This window comes from Chelonia mydas, chromosome 1 (genome assembly GCF_015237465.2).
Source record: "Chelonia mydas isolate rCheMyd1 chromosome 1, rCheMyd1.pri.v2, whole genome shotgun sequence".
Classification (NCBI taxonomy): Eukaryota; Metazoa; Chordata; order Testudines; family Cheloniidae; genus Chelonia; species Chelonia mydas.
The window spans coordinates 291,482,502-291,502,115 of record NC_057849.1 but is presented as its reverse complement, the minus strand read 5'-3'; the positions used below and the strand labels follow the sequence as shown (position 1 = coordinate 291,502,115).

The window sequence follows — 19,614 nt, the reverse complement described above, 5'->3', positions numbered from 1 at the left end:
ACCTAACTCTTTATTGCAAAGTGTTTTGGGAAATATGAAAGCTACCATATGTGACTACATTTTGTATGCCACCTAGGATACCTGTGTGCAGTTTTAGTGACAAGTTCGGTGGTCTATGCTGTATTCCCTTGAAAACCATACTTCATGTTAATAAAATACCTCACAACTAAAACTGGCACAACTGGCAACCTCTGGTCATTAGAGACCCTAGTACGACTTAATACAGAAGTCCGTCTTGTTCACTATAGTTGAAGAGTTATAGAAACCCAGTGCTTATATTCCTGAATATCCAACCCTACAGAGTGATAATTTCCTAGGTCCTTTTACCAGATGAGGGAAGAATTAGATACGTACTGTGGTTGCTTGAACCATACCTCTTGGAACTGAATGAAGCCTTCAGTTAATTTCCATAAGAATTAAGCAGATTCGTCCCAACATCTTAAAACAAAAGTCACAAAACAAAAACAAGCAGCATAACCTTTATTTGGTGTTACAATAGAATTACAGCGCCCATGATATTGGACACTGAATCTTACTGTTTATGTTTAATTTTTTTTTTGTGTGTATCTGAACAGTTCTTCTGTTCAGACATAGCCATGTGTTTTTTTTTTTTTTTTTTTTATATACACACACTGACCCCTGCAATCAATCTGTCCAGTTAACACTAGAAATATTTGTCAGGGGAATACATTATCTTTATTATAATTAGGGGAAAATCAAAGAGAAAAATCTTACTTTAATATCTTTAACCTGACTGATTACATGTACTGTACATACCTGTTCCAAAACCAATGTACTTAGAAGTTTCTAATTTTACGCACTTCATTATTCAAGTCAAAATGCTGTACATCTGCTAGTATCCACACAATCGTACATTCCTAATAAAAATGCACCCTCCTTTACACCTTTTATTTTCTTTTAAGCATCATTTTTTGAAAAGGGATAAAGAAGTTGCAGTTAGATCTATATTTATTTAGAACAAAACATATACTACATTGAAAAATAATTTTATCAAAACCAGATTCCAATCAATTGTATAATCTTCAGTTAATGGTTCATGTTGAAATTGCACTTTGCAGATTAATCTTGATCATGTTTTCAGTTCTTTTTCATTTTACTCTCTCTTTCTTTCAGCAGAGACCGCTTCCTCTGGATTTTTCTTCCGTGAATGTTTGTATTTGTCTACATATGCTTTCACTAGATTCGCCACTTTTGCAGAATTGACTTCTCCACTCTTGCTATGACAAACCTACAACAGGAAATATATGTATCACACACACCATTGTCAATGCTTCACAGCTGTCAGTAAAGAGTCACTCACAGATAAATAATGCTTACTTTCACCAAGATGGGCAAAACTTAAATCAGGAAGGCTGTTTTATTAATTTAATAAGGCAAGATCTACCTACTCGCCACTGTTATAATTTTTTGTCTATGGAATGAACAAATGTACCTGATGTTGCAAGGTGCTGAGCACCCTCAACTCATCACCCTTTTTCCAATATTGCTGGGGGGTGGGAGGAGGGCGGAATCAATTAAAATATTAATGTATGTATAATTTTTAGACTATTAAAAAGTCATTCCTGAATACAACTTACTTTATCTACTGCTTTCCGCACAATCTCTTTATACTCCTCCTTGGTAATATCTTTATTCTGGTAGAAAGGTTTAATAGCCAGTTTTACCTCTTGTGCTGCTTTTTCTTGAATTAATAATTTCTGTCAAAAGAAAAAGACCTGATTTTTAGGTAAGTATGTGTGCAATTTTTTTTTTTTAAAACATGAAAAGATTATTTCAAGTTAATTCTAACAATCAAAGTAAGAAAGGCTTTGCAGACTGAAAGTTTCTCTTAAACTAATGCTGTCGGAACCAGGGCCAAAGTTCTGCTCTAATATTTGAACACACAACCAGCTTCAACAGGTGTCAATGAGAACCACACATACCTATCTGGAGCAGAATGTGGCCCTACTAATTAATTACACTTTAAAATATTTTAAAGTACTTACAGAAGTGCAGCTCTAAAAGTATTAATATTTTATTAGATAAAAAATTAAGTTAATTTGCTAGTTTCTTGTAGTTATACAGTTTCCATGGAAGTTTAAGGATGACAGCAATAAGTATCCCATACATTAAAAAGGAGGTCGACACATCCGTTCTCTAATTTTTAACACTGTAGAATTATATATATTGCTCTCAACTCTGAACTTGCCTGGTCTTTCTTCGAGCTATCTGCGCTGGCTTCCACCGTAACACTTACTTTGCCTTCTGCAAATTTTACAGCAGCATTAGAGGTTTTGATGTGACTTGATGATGTTGCATTACCAGAACTTGGTCCCTGAACTGTTCCCACATTTCCCAGGACTGCTGTTGGAGCAGGCAAGAGTGGTGCACTCATGTTATTACTTACATGAGGAGCACTAGGAATACCCTGTTTTAAAAAGTTACCAGCAGTTAATACATTATTCTTCAGATATTCAATAACTGTTACTTTCTAGAACTCTCAGCAAGCGTAATAAATGCACGAATACCACAGGTACTTGGGTTTAGCAGCTAATTTCTACATCAGCTGTTGCTATAGCAGTCAGCCACTTTTATATAAACATTAACACACATAAGAACAAAAACAGTTAATGAAAGCCTGAACAAAATAAATGCACCTTACATCATATCATTAAAGTTGCTAGACTCTGGCGGACTTCTACCTACTGGGAAAGAATTCCCAAGAATGGTGCTACAAATGGAAATGGACATGTTCAAATTTAAGTTCTGAAGGCAGGTACTTCCCAGACACTTTTGGCTCTCATAGCCAGGTACAGGAATGTGTCTGTTAGGTAAATCAGTTCCTAGACCCCAACACTTTGAAACGCATACACAAAAGGGAGAGCTTAAGCAAGTGCTTGAGCTTAGGTGACAGAATGTTTGTCCATATGTCTTAGAAGGTTTGCTTCTGTGTTTCGCAAGAGATGGAACTTCTTGTGAACCTCAAGGGTAGCCATAGCTAGCGCTCAGTCAAGACGAGAAGAGATCAAATGACGACTGAAGTCTACACCCGGGGAAAAGCCATTCTGAGATATCAGCAAAAGGCACAATGGACCATTGCTGCTTCCTTGGAATCAGGGAATAACAATGGTGCCAACAGCTCCTATTGGTGCAAATGCTGCCTCTTGCCTGCTGCTCCAAACACTTCTCCCTACAAGCATCACTTATGTATTAGGCAGGTTGAGTCACAGCCCGTTTATATTTATCCAGATTGGGCAGTAGTGAAACTAGAATTTGAGTTCAAATGAAAAGGAGATACAGAGCTGGATATCAACATTACAATGACAAGAAGTCAGTTAAAACAATCCTTAACCTTCCTTAGCGGTTTCCAGTTTTTCCTTCCTATTCAGTGTTTATAAGAATGTTGCAGGACTCACACAAGGACAAGTAACTGTGTGACACTACCCTCAAAGACCTCTTTAAAGAAGGAGCAAATCTATTAGAGAGGTATTCCCAAAAGACCCTTCAGGCAACTCAGGCAACAGCGTAGACACTTCCTACATTGACAGAAGGGGTTTTTCCATCAACATATTTAATCCATTTCTCCAAAAGGCAATAGCTAGGCTGATGGAAGAATTCAGTCAACATTGTTGCACCTACACTGGGGGTTAAATCAACCTAACTGTGGTGATTGGGGTGCAACATTTTCACAACCCTGAGCCACATAGCTAGGCTAGTCTAATTTAAATGTAGACCAGGCCTCAGTCTCTCATAGTCAATGGCATTACAAGGTGCTAACAGATTCAGGACTCAGCACAGACACCATTCCATAGTGATAGAGAGGGGCAGCACGCAGACATCAGTAGAGTCTCAGTTCCTCAGCATACTTTGGAGCAACACATTTTACTAAATATGTTGGCTTTACAGTCATATTTATTGAGTCACTGGACAATTCCATTAGTGAAGGGTTCACAGAAACACTTCAGCTCTCTCATGCTTCTGGGATTAGAATATTTAATTTCCCAATGTAAAAATCTAGTTTTAAATTGTTTCAGACAGCAGACCTAAACCAAATTAAAATGCAGGCTGCTTGTCTGTTATACTAGTATTTTACCATTGTGTCTGCAAAACATTTGAAATGTGTCATGTTCATTCATATAAGTCAGTATTTCCTATGGTTGTTCCCATTTGTTTATGTGATGTTGAGGTTGTGAATATTAATGACTGACAGCAATGGAAAAGGAACATCTTCTAGAACAGTTTCCCAACCTAGGATGCAGAGGAAAGGATGCCAGATTAGTTTGGGGTCACAGGCCAAGGCTGAGGATCAGCACAGATGAGAAAATCTGCAGGACCCCAGATCCACTTCCACACATTGCAAATGTGCTGCTGTGTGTTCTAGTAATGTGTTAGGTAACCTCTTGAAAGCCACCTATTGTTCCTCAGCATTCCTGTGTGGCTCCTAATGTCATGACTGGCTGTGGGAGAAGCTCACATGTACAGAGCTGAAGGCTAAGGCAACAGCCCACCAGCCCAAACGTCACTTCTCTGGAGCACCACAGGAACTACCAGCTTTGTGAGGCACAAAGAGATACCCCACTATCTCCAGCAGAACTGAGACTTCTGATGACTGGAGAAATGGGGTAGGGACTACAGCATCAAAGGGGAGGGACAGAGACTATACAAAATAGGTAAAAAAGCCAAAATAAAAAAAGTAAAAATGATTAGAAGGAAACAAGGATGAAGACATGGAAAAAAAAGGCGAGTGGAAAAGAAAAACAGACACAAGCAACGGCATAAGGAAATGGTGCAAGGGGACATTATAGGGGTGACCCTGTGCTGATCCACCCCAAGAGAGGGCTCCAACAGAAAGGCTGGGAACCACTGATTTAGAGGACTGTTAAATGAGACAACAAAAGCTTCCTCATACTACAAAATATATAAGCTTTCCCAGAGGATAAAGCCATCACTCTGCTGAAATGGGAAGAATATTCAAAATAATTTAGTATCCAATTTCTAAAAACTAATAGAATTGAAATCTCTTGTGCGTACACACAATTTGATAGTGGACAAACTATGAGAAAACTATGCAACATTCCATTCTTGGCTGACATCTCTGGGTGCTACAGAACTATAAATAAAGAGTAAAAATTGTGTATTCTGACTAACGTTTTTAAGTGGTTTCAGAGCCAATCCATTTCGCCATAAATACTTCACTATCACCTTTTTTCAGGGGGAGGAAGAACTGTTACTATATATTTGACAAGTTTTATAGTATTTTAATACAAGATACTCTTGATAGATGTAACACTGCTTAACTATGTTTTATGGCTATATTGCTTAGACCTTGATTTCTGAAAAACATACCTGCAATTGTTTTCCATCTGTTTGTGAAGCAATGTAGCTGACTTGCTGAGATGGTGGGGGAGGAGGTGGAGGTGGAGGTAATCCCTGAGACACATTGGTAGGAGCAGCTACCTGTATGAGAGGTACTCCTGTATGGAGATGCAAGGGCAGCGGGGGATGAATGTTAAATGGATTGTGTTGGATGTTCATAATAGGAGCATGAACACCCACTGGATATGGGAAGATATTCATAGGCTGGTGTTGTGCGTTCACTTGTGGCATTACATTCATTTGTTGCTGCATCATATTTATTGGTAGCTGAGAGCCATCACCTGGTTGGTTTGTTTGGTCTTTGAGGTTTGGATCTATTAAAAGAACAGAATATTTAAAGTACAAAATACATATTTCTATAGAGAACAGAGACACCCCAAGAAGTACCAATTTAGAGTTTAAGGAGTCACAAAGTTCAGGTTGCTCCGAGAGCCTTTGCTTTGAATTCCCCCACTACTCATTTATACCACAGCTTAAAATTTGTTACAGTCAAAGTGCAGGAATGCAACACACATCACTCAAACTGTCATTACTGAAACATAAGCATACATTTGCCCATGTATGCAATTCTGGGCGTCTGATTTGCACAACCATACTATAGTTATTTCTAATAACTGTTCTGTAGTATAAGGATATTTATACTCTGATTGGCTAAGAGTGCTTATTATCCAGACTTCAGGAATATTAACTGTATAGGATAGTGATATGCTCCCTTACTCACAATGGTCACACTTCATGCCAGAAATAAATAAGTGTTAACCTCAACTTGACTTCCCCCCTTCAACAGAAGGCAATAAATAAATATGTTAAAAAAAAAAAAATGAAATTGACATGTAAGTAGTAAACCCCCAAAAGCTAAGAAGCTGGGACTGTGAAACTGCAGCACTGTTTAAAAATCCACTGGCTCACTTTCCTTCTTTGTATGTAATTGAAATCAGTGGGAACTGTGTCACTGAATCCAAGGAGATCAAGATTTGACCTTTCCTCTTATGCCTCACCCTCCCTACACATGCCTCCTTTTCTATAGGCCAACATGGCTCTGTCTTGCTGAGTTTATAATGGAAGAATTTAATCCTCTACCTCCAAATTCAGTTAACAAAAATACACTGGGCTATTTTGAAGAGGATTTTATGGACATGTAGGAAATAGGGATTAGGAATAGAGATGGAGAAAGAAAAAAATGGGTGAAGAAACAGGGACGAGAGCAAAGGTAGGAATTTTTTTGTAAGTTTTATGTAACATCCCATTTGTGTTCTGTAGCTTACATTTTTTAATTCACATATTTCATAACACTTTCAGAGTATTAGTAACTTGAGGGAGCTTTCCACTAATTCAGAATTAACCTCATCCTGAGCTAATAACTCCTCAGCCTTCTACTTCATAGTTTATTCAGCCCAGAATATTTTTATGAACTTAACAAGAAACAGTGAAAATGATATTACAGTCCCACTGGGTGGATGTTCACTGTAACAAATATGGAAAAGAGTAATACTTATATAAAATGTTTTCTTTACTCCTAGTTCTCTGAATGCCCTTTGATATTATTGTAGTTGTGTATATCTGAAAAAATTATCTTCTGTACAAATGAGGACTTCTTTTTCTGTTTGCTCTTCTAATTAAATAATAATCCTACGTTTATTGCAACAGTCTGTGCACAGTGATAATTGTGATGTCAAAAACTAAAGGATCAAGATAGGGGTAAACAAGGACTCCCTTTAGGTCAGTCAAGAGCCATCTGCTAATTAGTAAGAGCATGAGACATTTTTGGATTTATAAATACTTTATAACATGAAAGCCAGTTTCACTCTAAAAATGCTGACTGCTACATTATAGTTAACACATGATCAAATCTATAATTTGTATATGTTTTCACTGGTAACTATTAAGTCTTCCATGAAGAAATCACCCTTTAAAAAAAAAAGGCAGCAAGTAGTTCATTACATTTCTCTCCTGTTCATTCTGTACCAACAATACCACAGTGTGTGTAAACTCAAATGAGCAAAACATATACATGGATGTTTTTTTTCTTGAGGAACATATTTGGTTGGTTGCACCCTAGTCCCGAAGACTCAAAGTCCGGTTCTTAATTTACTGAACATCCAGCCCAAGAGTGTTTGTAGCATACAAACAGGGGTGGAGAAAAAAAGGCCTCCCTTCTTAGTAGGCTTTGCCAATTTTGTTTGTTGTGTGACTACTAGTTAGCCTTGCTGCACAGAACAGTAAAGTGACAGCGTCAAATTCACATAGGATTTGTAGTATTCTTAAAAAAAAAAAGTGGGGGGGGGGGAATTTTCTCCATTTAAATACTATGAAAATCAGATAAAAATGAATACCTTGCTCAGATGTCTCATCTTCTTGCCTCATCCATCCAGACTGTGGACTTGGGGAATTTCTCCCTCTTCTTGAATAATAGTTCTGTACATCTGCAGGTAAAGTCTTTCTTACAGCCCAACTAGATGCAGATGTCCACCCAGACCTATCAGCAGGCGTATCAAAAGAAAAATCTTGTTCACTCTTACGCCTGTATGGTTGATGTTCTGGGAATCTTGCAGTCTCATTCCCGGAACTATTTGAGTTTCCTGAGAGGGGTTTTCTATTTTGCCATTGGTTTTCATTCTGGTCTCCATACATAAAACCGCCTCTGCCACGGCCACCTCTGTTACGGCTGCCTCTGCCACGATTTGAAATCCAACCTGAACCAAAGTTTTTATTCCAAGAATGTCCTGAATTATCATGTCTATTTTCTTCCCATTGTGGATCTTTAAATTTGTCTCTCTCTCTGCTCCTAGTTTCGGGAACAGAATTTATCCTTTCCATTACCCAGTCTGGACAATCATTCTTATGCTTTTCAGAAGAACATTGCTCATCGGTACTTTTGTCTGTATGGTCTTTTTCTTTTTGCAGATTTTCATTCTGTTTCTCCTGTTCACTTCTTTTGTATCTATCATTTCCTCTGGGACTTCTCCAGCTGTCATTTGTCCATCTCTCTTTCCACCGAGGAGAGTGACCATCTCTCTCATTCCTAATGAATGAAGGACCCTTACTTCTTGTTCTTGATCTGGATCTTGATCTAGATCGTGACCGGGATCTTGACCATCTCCTGTTTCTTCTCTCTCTGTCATGATCTCTCCTTTGTCCATCTCTATCACTATCCCTGTCTTTGCTTTGAGACCTAGATTTTTGCCTTGGAGAGGAATCCTTAACTCTTGACCGAGAAGGAGATCTTCTGCCTTCCCTGTCAGTCTCCCTTTTAGGAGACCGAGATGGTGTTTTCCTGCCCCCTCTGACAGTCTCTCTTTTTGGAGACCGAGAAGGAGATCGCCTGCCCTCCCTGGCAGTTTCCCTTTCGGGTGACTGAGACCTCCTGCCCTCCCTGACAGTCTCCCTTTTGGGAGATGGTGACTGAGATTTCCCACCCTCTCTCCTGGAAGGAGACCAAGTTGTTGATGGAGAGTGAAATCTAGACCTTCTAGTTCGAGGTTTTTTATCTTTTTTAAATTCTGTTGAGCATTCTGTTTCTTGCGAAGAAGCTTCATCTTTTTTGTCAGAAAGACCTGAGTGTGATACACAGTTTTCGGAATCTTGCTGCAATGAGCTTGTCTCCTCTTGTTTTATACTATCAACCGGTGGTGGCTGTTCAATTTGAGATTCAGTCTGGTCACTGCAAAATGAGTCACATTCCATTGGTATCATTTCACTGTTATCCTCACTAAAATGTTTATTAGATTGTTCAACATTCACCTTGAGTAACTCTGTAGTTCTGGCCTCTTCGCATACAGGTATGGGCTCCTCTTCTAAAGACTGGTCCAATTTGTTAATGTCTAGAGAAACATTATTTATTAATACAGCTGTTTCGGTATCTTGAACAGTTTTTATGTTCTCAATATCTTCAGTGTTACAATTTGCTGACTGTTCTTTGTCCTCAGAATCATCAATTTCTATGGATTCTGGATGCTCACTCAATTCATTTCTGGGGCTATCTAAAGATGGATCTACTTTTGCCACAGATTCTGGATACTCAGACGATTCATCTTGGTGACTATCTAATGTCTGATCTACTTTTGTAGATGTTACTGAATCCTCAAGTAATTGATCTCTGCGACTATCCACTGGTTGTTCTATTTGTTCAGGAATATTTTCACAGACATCTTTACTTTCAAAATCTGTAACATTTTTATTAACATCTTTTATTTCACATTTCTGAGTCTCTAAGGTTAACACAGGAGGTTCTTGGATATAAGAACCTGAATCTGAATTTTCTAGGGTATCCTGTTCTTTGTCACAGTCTCTTGTAAGATCCTCACTCTCTACATGTTCACTGCAGCTTTCCAAGCCATTAGCAGACTCTGTTTCTGCATTATTTTTGTGCATAAGGCAAGAGTTACTACTTTCAATATCCGACAGGTGGTCTTTATCTAATATTGGATGTGTATCAGACTCCGCAGCTTCGTCATCTTCCACTGAATCACTGGATGATTTTTCAGAACGCAGAGAACTTCTAAGTTTCTTTTTAACCAAAGGTACCTGCTGTTTAACTCCTCTTTTAGACTTTCGTTTTGAGAGTGGTTTTTCTGATTCTGCAGAAGGAACATTTATAGTTGAGTTATCATCATTGGGGGCATCACATCCAGAATTACTTGATCTTGGTGAGCTGCGAGATTGACTCATAGTCTCAGGTTTTCTGTTCCGTGCAGATCTTCTAGGAGTAGTATTTGCAGTCTTCTTTCTTGTTCCTCTAGTACCAGATGTGCCAGAGGCTTGTTTTTTCTCCTCTCCTTCCTGTGTACATGCAACAGCATATCTCTTTCCTGAAGGATCTAATATAAAAAAGTAAATTTAGTAAATATATTAATTAAATGTAATGTGAACGCAAACATGGTATTTTAAGTTTAATGAAGAACAGATGTTGATGTGTACCACAATATAAATTTTGGGCTAAGATACCACCAGGGCTAAAATCTAGCATTTTGTCCAATTTATACTGTTTCTTCAAAAGGAGAAATAGACTAAAAATATAACGTTTTGGAGATGTACTGGCAAGGCTCCCTGGTAGCAACTGCATTCAAAAACAAAACAAGCAACCATGTTTCACCACAGTGAGTCTTACTAATACCATTTGAAGAGTTAGAATGAATGCCATTTAAAAAAAAGGTACTGTTCACCACCTATAGTGGCTAATTTACAGCAGAATTTGCCAGTTCAAGCATAAGACTTATTGCAACTCCAGAGTGCTAACGTTCAATGCTGCTGCAAGATGCATTTTTTTAAAACGGGCATCAATGCAACCGTGAATTACCACATGAAAAGTGGTTAATTAACAAATGTAAATAATAGCATAACTCCTAATAAAATCTTAAATTCACAGTTTATAAATAGGACTCTAATTTCACTTTGCCATGGAGCACCCAAACTCTGTTGCAAGGCTCCCTGACTTCTGCAGCACTACAGTGACTAACAGAGGACAACAAATTCTGCAGCAGCTTCTGGCAAATTTAAAAATGAAGTAATATGAAAAATATTATAAGAAGCACAGTACCCTTTTTGTTGGTATGATACTATATTCCCTTTACTCTGCATTGCCCATAATTTTGAATTTTCAATGTGCCACATATTTTTGTACTGGCATTGCCTAAAAGTTGTCATAGCAAAGTGGGAGGTTTTGGTAGCTGGAAAAGGGACAGCGGGGACTTCTAACACCCAGGAAAGCATGCGGGGTGGTAGGCACATTTGCTTTTTTTGCTACAATGATCAGCAGTGAAACCGTTAACAATATAGGTGGGTGTTCTAACCACCTGACTATTGGATCTTCTCTCTCCCTTGAAATTCCATCCTGGACCTGAAAGCCCTTTCCACAGGAAAAGTTTTGGTTTCCATAAATTGGCAATTTCTAACCAACAAACTATTTAAAAAAATTCCTGACAGCTCCACAATAAGAATATCCTGAATTATTTTCAGTTTGAACTAGAGCACCTCTTTTAGAAAAAAATCTGATTTAAAATATTTCCAGTGACAGAGAATCTGCCACAACAGGTGACAAGTAGTACTACTATAAGGAATATGTGTTTAAGATGAAGAGGAAACCAAATGGATATTAAATGGAGACCCCAAACTCTTAGAAGGAATGCCAAGTGACTAAAGCTATTTGAAATGATATCACCAAGCAAGCAGTCTCTATATAAAAATGTTGTAAAAACCTCACATCTGTAAATTATTATAATACCCGAAGTTTATAGCGTAGACCCAGGCCTAAGAAAGTCTTCAAGCAGAACTCACATCCTGAATGGTGAAAACCTGGATTAGGTCCGACAATGTTTTCTTTAAGGTCTTGTCTTGATGAGGTTGCTCTGTAAATTTCAATTCTCCCAATTCAGCATGCATTAAACCCTACACTGCCTTGTTCACATTAGACTATTAAAATGTGTTAGCTAAGAACATCTTTAAATTCTAGTTCAGACAAGGCATAGGTATATATAAATGAACATCTTGTGGGTGTCCGTCCAAGCTCCCTTTTCAAGTCAGTGAAATACTTGTAAATACAAAATTGAATTATAATAAAGAGAACAAATGAATAGGCTATGATAAAAAACCAGATTTTTTAATTTTAAAATGGTGTGAAAATCATTTCCTCTTATTTCCCTGGCAAGACCCGAACTCAGTGTTTTGTGCTTCTTCCAGCGGGCAATGTGAAGATTTTAGTTCCCTGTCTTGCATTAGGTATATGCAGTGTCAACAACACTTGAAGAGTTGCTAGAGTTATTAACCCTAATTAACCCAACATGAATAACAATTTGGGACCTGTTTAAATAAAATAATGTTCAATATTCTATTTCATTAACTTTTCAAATAAAAAAATGTATACACTTCTACTTTTGGTGCAGTCTAATAGAGAAGCCCGTCACTTCAGGGGAGAAGTCTAGCACTCCCACATTCCATTGCAGCGGATTCCCATCAACCTAGCTCCATGTTTAAAAAAAGAGCAGATGGAATCATGCGCTTTCCTATCCCACATCTCAATCACTGAAGGGCAGTCCCTAAGCATCCTGAGAAGAGCCCTTTTCTTAATTGCTGACCCCACCTTCAATTAAGAGGATCAAGTTCCTAAGTCAAATATCTGCAACCACAAAATAGGACCAGCCCCAAAGAGAGGAAGTGTATGAAAGTTAACCAATTTTTCAAGTTATATTTAAATGTACTCCCCTCCCCCAATTTTAAAAGTAGAATCAATAATCAAGCTTTTACGTTTCTCCCGAATTTCTCTCTACTGGCTCCAATTTCTGTCTGAGTTTAATTTAAATCACATCAAGGGCTTGGCTGTATGGCGAAATTGACCAACACAGCTATAGCAGAATAACTATAAAACTGTAGCTATCCTGGTATAACTCCCAGGTGTGGACAAACCTTAAGTTTCTACCCCCTTTAAGGTGAAGAAAGCCTTTAAAATATGAACTACTGAAATGTGCTCCTAAATCTGCAGATGGAGTGAAACAATAGCTTTGAGGGACATTATATAGCTTTAATAATTGCAAAGTTGACACCCAGTTGAAAATGGTTATAATTTAAATGTCAATATTAACTATTTAGTCACTGAGAATTTTAGCGGCGGCATCCAGCTAACATGTTTTCCTATCACTACTGGATGCAGGATAGGAACATGGATAGGGGTGAGGGGAAGAGAGCCAGTTAACTTGCACTGCTAAACAGTGGAGCCCTGGAGTCAATTTTTCCCTCCCCCCATCCAAGAGAGGGGTAAAGTTTTTGCTTGCTACAATTTTGTACTTTTACTGCTGGAGCTGTTCTCACCCCCTCCTCTTGTCCCTTGGTAGCTGTTTCCCTGCTTTTGCCGCTAGCATTGAAGCCCCAAAGTCTCTCTCTGCTTGCCCAGCACTTCGCTCTGAAGCAATACTGCTTCAAAGAGGTTTTGATGATAGTTCCGCTGACTCTGAAAGCTCTGCTCCCCACATCTCAAAGCTGTGCAGGTTATGGGGAAGAGGAAGATCTCCGTTCTAACTGGGTTTGAGGGCAGAAGGGACTAGAGCAGGGACTAGATGGCAGTTACCGCAGCAGGAGGGAGAGTATGCTCCTTCGCTGCTGCCCCAGCCCCAAATTCCTACTGGATCTTAAAGATCAAAACAATTCTGCCAGTTTTGCCCCCTCACCTTTTGGTGATGGGCTGTGCCCCACCAATTAAATACTAATCTAAACCATTCCTCTTGCTCCTGTACAAGATTGCTTCCTTCACAACACTTAATAGAGCACTGACAGTCTAGATTGTTAAATAATATATAAACATATCAGCAAAGCTGCTATCCATCCTTTCGACAAGTTTGATAAGGTTACAAGAGTAAATATAAGATTCATATAATTTTGATATACAGAATTATATAAGAAAATTTTATATAGAAAACATTTTGCTCTTCACTAAATGAAGAAAACAAGTGTTTTATGTAACTGACCAATTATTTGGAAACTGGCACAACAGTTTACCTCCTAAATTTTAACCTTGAAAATTGATTATGAAAATATCTGGGTTTGAAGCTTACTAACTGCACTGCATCCGATTACAATTTTTCTTTATAACTGAACACTTCATCTAATTTAGAGAATCATAGTGGGACAACAGTTTATATGAACTATAAATAAAACTTACAAAAAAAAAAGTTTACCAAAATTTTCCAAAGGCGTGGTATGTGTTGGAAAAACAGTCCCTGGCATTACACTGGAAGCAAGAAGAAAGGTTTCCGCTTCAGCTTCACAAAACACGAAGGGACTTCTGTAATATTAAAAAACAATGAAGCAATGAAAAAGGTACAATGGTTTATGAAGAACTTTAGAAAAATAAGATATAACAATGTCATTTAATGTACTAAGCACATAATATCATGTTTCACCATGCTGACAAATGAAACATTATACCTAGGACTGCCTCATAGCTAGTGATACAGAGAGTCAAAGCTGATGAGTAGGCTTTCTTTCCCAGAAAGATGTATTCTTCAGGAGTCCTTATTCATTGACAAGCCAAACTAACTCACTCCCTACAATCCTTTAGATGAAATCAGACATAACTAACAACCTGGAGCAAGGTTTCAGTAGAAAAATCCAGAGTCCTGCTGTAGGCCCTCACAGTCAGTCCAATAATAATCTCCCCTCCATTGGCTAAGCAGAAGAAATACTACTAAGAGAATCTTTCTCTGGTTGGAGCACAGTGAAGGGATGAGAGATTCCTTCTCCCTCAGACACAGAAGTTCTGGAAAAAGAGTAGGGGGAGTGAAGAGTTATCATTTTCTCCAGAAATGTTTCTTTTATGGATGTAGGGAAGAACCAGGAGTTTCCACCACAGAGGTAAGGAATCCAGTGTGCCACATTATGTTATATGGAGAGTAAGTTGGTTTGCTGCGGTCAGGGGAAGTTAACAAATACTGGTATATTCACTAATATGGAGAACATATGGACAGAACAAGATGGGTTTTGCTTGGGGAGGGCAGAGTTGTTGGAGGGTGGGGTATCAAAACCCAAAACACACCATCCACTGATCTATCTTTTTAAATTTCTGTATCACTCTGAAATTAGAACCTAAACACCTCATATCAGCAAAGGAAAACTATTCTAAAAATAGAAAGGGAAGTGGTGACATCATCAAGGATCTTGTTATTAGGAAACTATAAGAAAGTTACAGAACTGCCTAGAAATCTAGAGGGGAAGAAAAGTGGGTAAAGTTACTGGTGACTGGGGAAAGTGGTGTGGCTAGCCTACAGAGTCAACTGTCATCGGGTGCTGAAGACAAGGTGGATTTATGAATTTTAACAGAACTAAGATGACTAGAAACCAGAAACTTCTGTAAAGTAAACAGGATATCTGACAACATGGTTCAACATAAAAGCTGGCTAGTTCATCTTTTTTTTTTTTTCCTTCACACTGTTGATTTCACTAGATCATTTCTAGTTTTACCTGTAGTAAATGTGAAATCTGCTGATTAACACTGCAAGTGAAGATTAGTGAAATGATTACTAAACACCTATGTATAAATTTCTCATTCAATATGCCTAGAGCTGAAGTAAGTAGTACGAAATAGTTCACTGAATGAACTGAAGTAATTAAAACCGTTTTCCACACTAAAGCAAACACTGTCAGAACGAGATAAGTAGTAAAACAAAGAATTCATGCTCATTTCATATGGGTTTTTTTGGATTCTTCAACATCAAGCATGACTTTGAATTAAACTTTCTAATGAAATCGAAAAGCAGAACAAAGATGAGTTTGAGGATTCTGTAAATGACATTTTTGATACTATCATGATTCTCAGCACATGAAATAAACATCTAAATTATAATGGTTAAGTTAAATGTTGTTCCAAGACTTCCAGCAGGTTTACAACATAAGATTTATCAGGAGCTGTCTTTTCTCGTTAAAAACAAAAAGAATAGCAAATATCAATCAATAAGACTTTTCAACAAACGACAGGCTTAAATTCAACTTGACAAAAAAGTTGCAATCTTGTGATATGCAAACAAAATAGCCCTCTACACAGCAAATAAGTAATTTAAAGAAATGATTGAAGTATTTTTCCCTGAGTTTACTCCACCAGACAGAATAACTCTTAAGTATAGCATTAGAAGTTGCAAGAGAAAAAATACAGGAAAAAAAGAAAAACTATAATAATGAACACTGATATTAATGCAAGGTATTGAGTTAGTCCTTGTGTCTGATTAACAGTTACACTCATCTGTTGAGGGATTTCATTTTATTCTTAATTATGTTGATTCTGTTTTCAATTTAAACAGCAGAAAAGTGTGTCCAAACTGCCGATTACGTATGTCATCTAAGCACACAGAAGGAAGTTTAAGAAATCTCTCTCATTTGCTCAGAAAACAAAAAATTGAAAGACAGAAAAAAAAAAAAAAAAAAAAGATGAGAGAACTCCTCATGCAATTATTTTGAAAATTTATGATGAATGTGTGTTCAGCACTGTCTTTTTGATAAAGTAGTAACACTTACCACATTCGTAAAACACATCTGAAGTCCAAAAATAAGACTTCTGCAACAACTATCACCCTATTTGGCTGTTAGAAAATGAAAGACTGATGCTCCATCTTCCCATTTGCAATCACATTCAGTTGAGCTCTCAGGAAAATTATATCTCTACCTTTGCACTGAACTACCAAGGGCGTGTGAAAATTCGATCAAAGTCCTCTATTGCTCAGTGCAAAAAACCAAGCATACTCAAAAGAATCTACAGAAAGACACTAAACTTACAAATGCAATTGAAGGAAATTTTGGAGGGATTTGACAGATGAGCTGATGGCATTATTGGCACAGTCTCAGTGAAATCTGGCTTGATCTAATTAAGAAATGGAATCACACAAGAACAAAACTGAGGAACTATTCAAAGCAGCTATAGAACATTTCCATTACACAGCCAGTACAACTGATCTCAAATTTAAAAGGTCATAGGCCAGGGATGGGCAAACTTTTTGGCCCCAGGGCACATCAGGGTTGCGAAACTGTATGGAGGGCCGGGTAGGGAAGGCTGTGCCTCCCCAAACAGCCTGGCCCCCACCCCCTCCCCGCTCCCCTCAGAACCTCCAACCCACCCAACCCCCCTGCTCCTTGTCCCCTGACCCCCCCCCAGAACCCCACCCCCTATCTAACACCCCCTGCTCCCCATCCCCTGACCCCTATCCACACCCCTGCCCCCTGACAGACCCCCCAGGACTCCCACGCCTATCCAACCCCCCCTGCTTCCCGTCCCGAGGGCACCCCCCAGAACCTCCACCCCATCCAACCACCCACTGCTCCCTCTCCCCTGACTGCCCTCCGGGACCCCCTGCCCCTTACCATGCTGCTCAGAGCAACAGGAGCTCACAGCCCCACTGGAGCCAGCCACGCCACCTGTGCTGCCCAGCAGGAGTGGCAGGCCAAAGTGCTAGCGGCACGGCGGCATCACTGCAGGGGAGGGGACGGGGGCTAGCCTCCCCAGCCAGGAGCTCAGGGGCCAGGCAGGACGGTCCCGCGGGCCAGATGTGGCCCGCGGGCCGTAGTCTGCCCACCTCTGTCATAGGCTGAGACTATGAAAAAGAAGAAGAAACTGAAATAGAATGTGCTTTGCGTTTCATTTGCTAAAACCGTCAAGGTCCATCCATCTCCCCCATTTTTTAATCCTCCATGGGGTGAAAAATGTGGATTTTTTTTCCTCCCCAGGTTGAAGAAAGTCACAACCAATCATGGGAGAGGGTAAGCCTAACTGGTTTAAAGTTGAGGTTTAAGTCTTGAGATTTAGTAGTCTGCGTTTAAATCAGAAGAATATTCTAAAAATAAACAACAACAAACACCGACAATCCCTGAATCATGCAAAATAAAATTAAACCCACACGTATGAAAAATGGCACACGTTAGGCTCACAGATCAGTGCACAGCGAGGTTATTGCACTGATGCACATGAAAAGCAAGTACCAGGATGTTCAATAAAAAGTCTCAATTTACATAAAAAGTAGCAAATAACAAGCTGTGAAAATGAAGAAAATTATGATCTGAAAACAGATTTTAGTTTTCTCTAACAATTGAATAATGTGATTTCAAATCTGAGTATCCATTTAAACTTTTATCCACTTAAAACCACTGAACACTTTGGATAGGAAACATTTATTTACCTTTGAACTCTAGCTAACACAGAAGATGACGACAATTCCAGTTCTCGTCTCTTCTGTCTGATCACTGTATGGATTTCTGTAAGTTCTGTACTGCAAGATAAATTTCAGAACTTTTTTTAAACAGTTTGCATTATACCAGTCTTGGATATTATGCATATCAGTAATTGACACAAGCAAATTTATTAGAAGGCAATTATTCCTAAATTAGTTTTAAAATATTTCTAAATGTTTAAAGTTTCAAGATTTTTTCATGCCCACCCACCTGAACATACAACTGAGTAAAAATGCCCCAGAGCTACATGTTAAGCTATGATACTAAGGAAAGGCGGGAATTACTAAGATGACAGCAGAATGCAATATCTGACATCTTTTGACTGGGTCATAAACAGACACACAGATTAGGTTTGGGAAGTGATCTGCTGGATTACATCTCATAAGGTCATGAAGGAATTGAGTATGGGACTTTAAATTCATGAACTCCTCAACAGAAGAGTGGAGTTTCAGCATTCATCAATCCTCTAGAAGACTCCCAAATATACAGCCTGAAGAAAAGGTCTGTGATGAGGTTAAGGAGTGAAGAAACTTGGTTACCCTGACATTTAGTATTGGTAAGCTATATGGGACAAGTGAGGAGGAACTGCATTTCTTAAGTTATACAGTACTAAATAATGACATAATTTCTCCCTGTTTTGTTATCCAAATAGTGTTCAAGATTTTCATTATTTTTCTCCTTCTTTAGACATTTTGTATGCATCATGAGTTCCCAAACTTTCCCTTATCATGACCACCCACCTGAACAACCCCAAAATATTTGCGATCTCCTTATTTATTGACTTAAAAGTACTGGGCCATTTAGCAAACAATGGTTCAGGGAGATGGAAAAGTACTCCTCTCTGTGCCAAGATAGATCAACAACAGAAGATTTTCTCTGCTGCATGAGCAACCTAATTTTTTTTTTTTAAACTCTGTCCTTGCTCTGAATAGTGTTCTCTCATTATTCTGAGAGTCAACTAATATCGGTCTTATCTAACTCAGCAAAGCAATCAAGCATGTGCTTAAAGTTAAGCATGTAGTTAAATCCTATTCAAGCCAGTAAGACTTAAGCATGTACTCACATACTTTGGTGAACAGGGATGGATTGCTGAACTGAGGTCTCCATTTCCAATATCAGATTTTAAAGGAAAAATGCAGGCTTTTGTTTAGCAATGAGCGTAAGAAAATTACATGTATTTGGGGGTAATAAAATATAAATGACAGTATCCCTTAACTACAATTGCAGCATCTACAATGCTAAAACTTACATGGTAATTTGGGTAAAGCGTTAGCAAATACTCACCAATCATTTCTATAGCTGGAGAAGGATTCTCCAGTGGAAGGAGATCTATTGCAAAAATGATTTCTGAAGCACTCATTGGAGCAGGTCTGTCTTCTGGGCTACAAAATAAAATTGTAAATGAAAGAGAGCCAATACTAAATCTTCCGCATCTTTAGCGCTTAATACGTAACTGTCCATAGACTTTAAATTACATTGGTAAGATTTCCTTCAGATGTATATTACAGAGACTTTATAGTTAAAACTGTATTGAGATGTGCA

At 38.4% G+C, this 19,614-nt stretch overlaps 1 protein-coding gene across 6 annotated transcripts in view; it reads right to left on the bottom strand.

Moving 5' to 3' along the window:
* Window positions 1-463: 463 nt before the first annotated feature.
* SCAF11 (SR-related CTD associated factor 11) overlaps window positions 464-19,614 on the bottom strand; it is a 65,404-nt gene continuing 46,253 nt past the window's right edge. For 4 of the 6 annotated variants that reach the window (XM_037887703.2, XM_037887732.2, XM_037887741.2 and 1 more), the window contains 8 exons: window positions 19,357-19,454; window positions 18,021-18,110; window positions 14,040-14,146; window positions 7,710-10,193; window positions 5,347-5,690; window positions 2,210-2,428; window positions 1,599-1,718; window positions 464-1,249 (listed from right to left, as the gene is read on the bottom strand). In XM_037887703.2, the coding sequence (XP_037743631.1) occupies window positions 1,115-1,249; window positions 1,599-1,718; window positions 2,210-2,428; window positions 5,347-5,690; window positions 7,710-10,193; window positions 14,040-14,146; window positions 18,021-18,110; window positions 19,357-19,454 (3,597 nt within the window). In that variant the 3' untranslated portion in view covers window positions 464-1,114. The remainder of the gene's footprint in view (window positions 1,250-1,598; window positions 1,719-2,209; window positions 2,429-5,346; window positions 5,691-7,709; window positions 10,194-14,039; window positions 14,147-18,020; window positions 18,111-19,356; window positions 19,455-19,614) is intronic. The other 2 variants (XM_037887712.2, XM_043548837.1) reach the window with 2 other exon arrangements.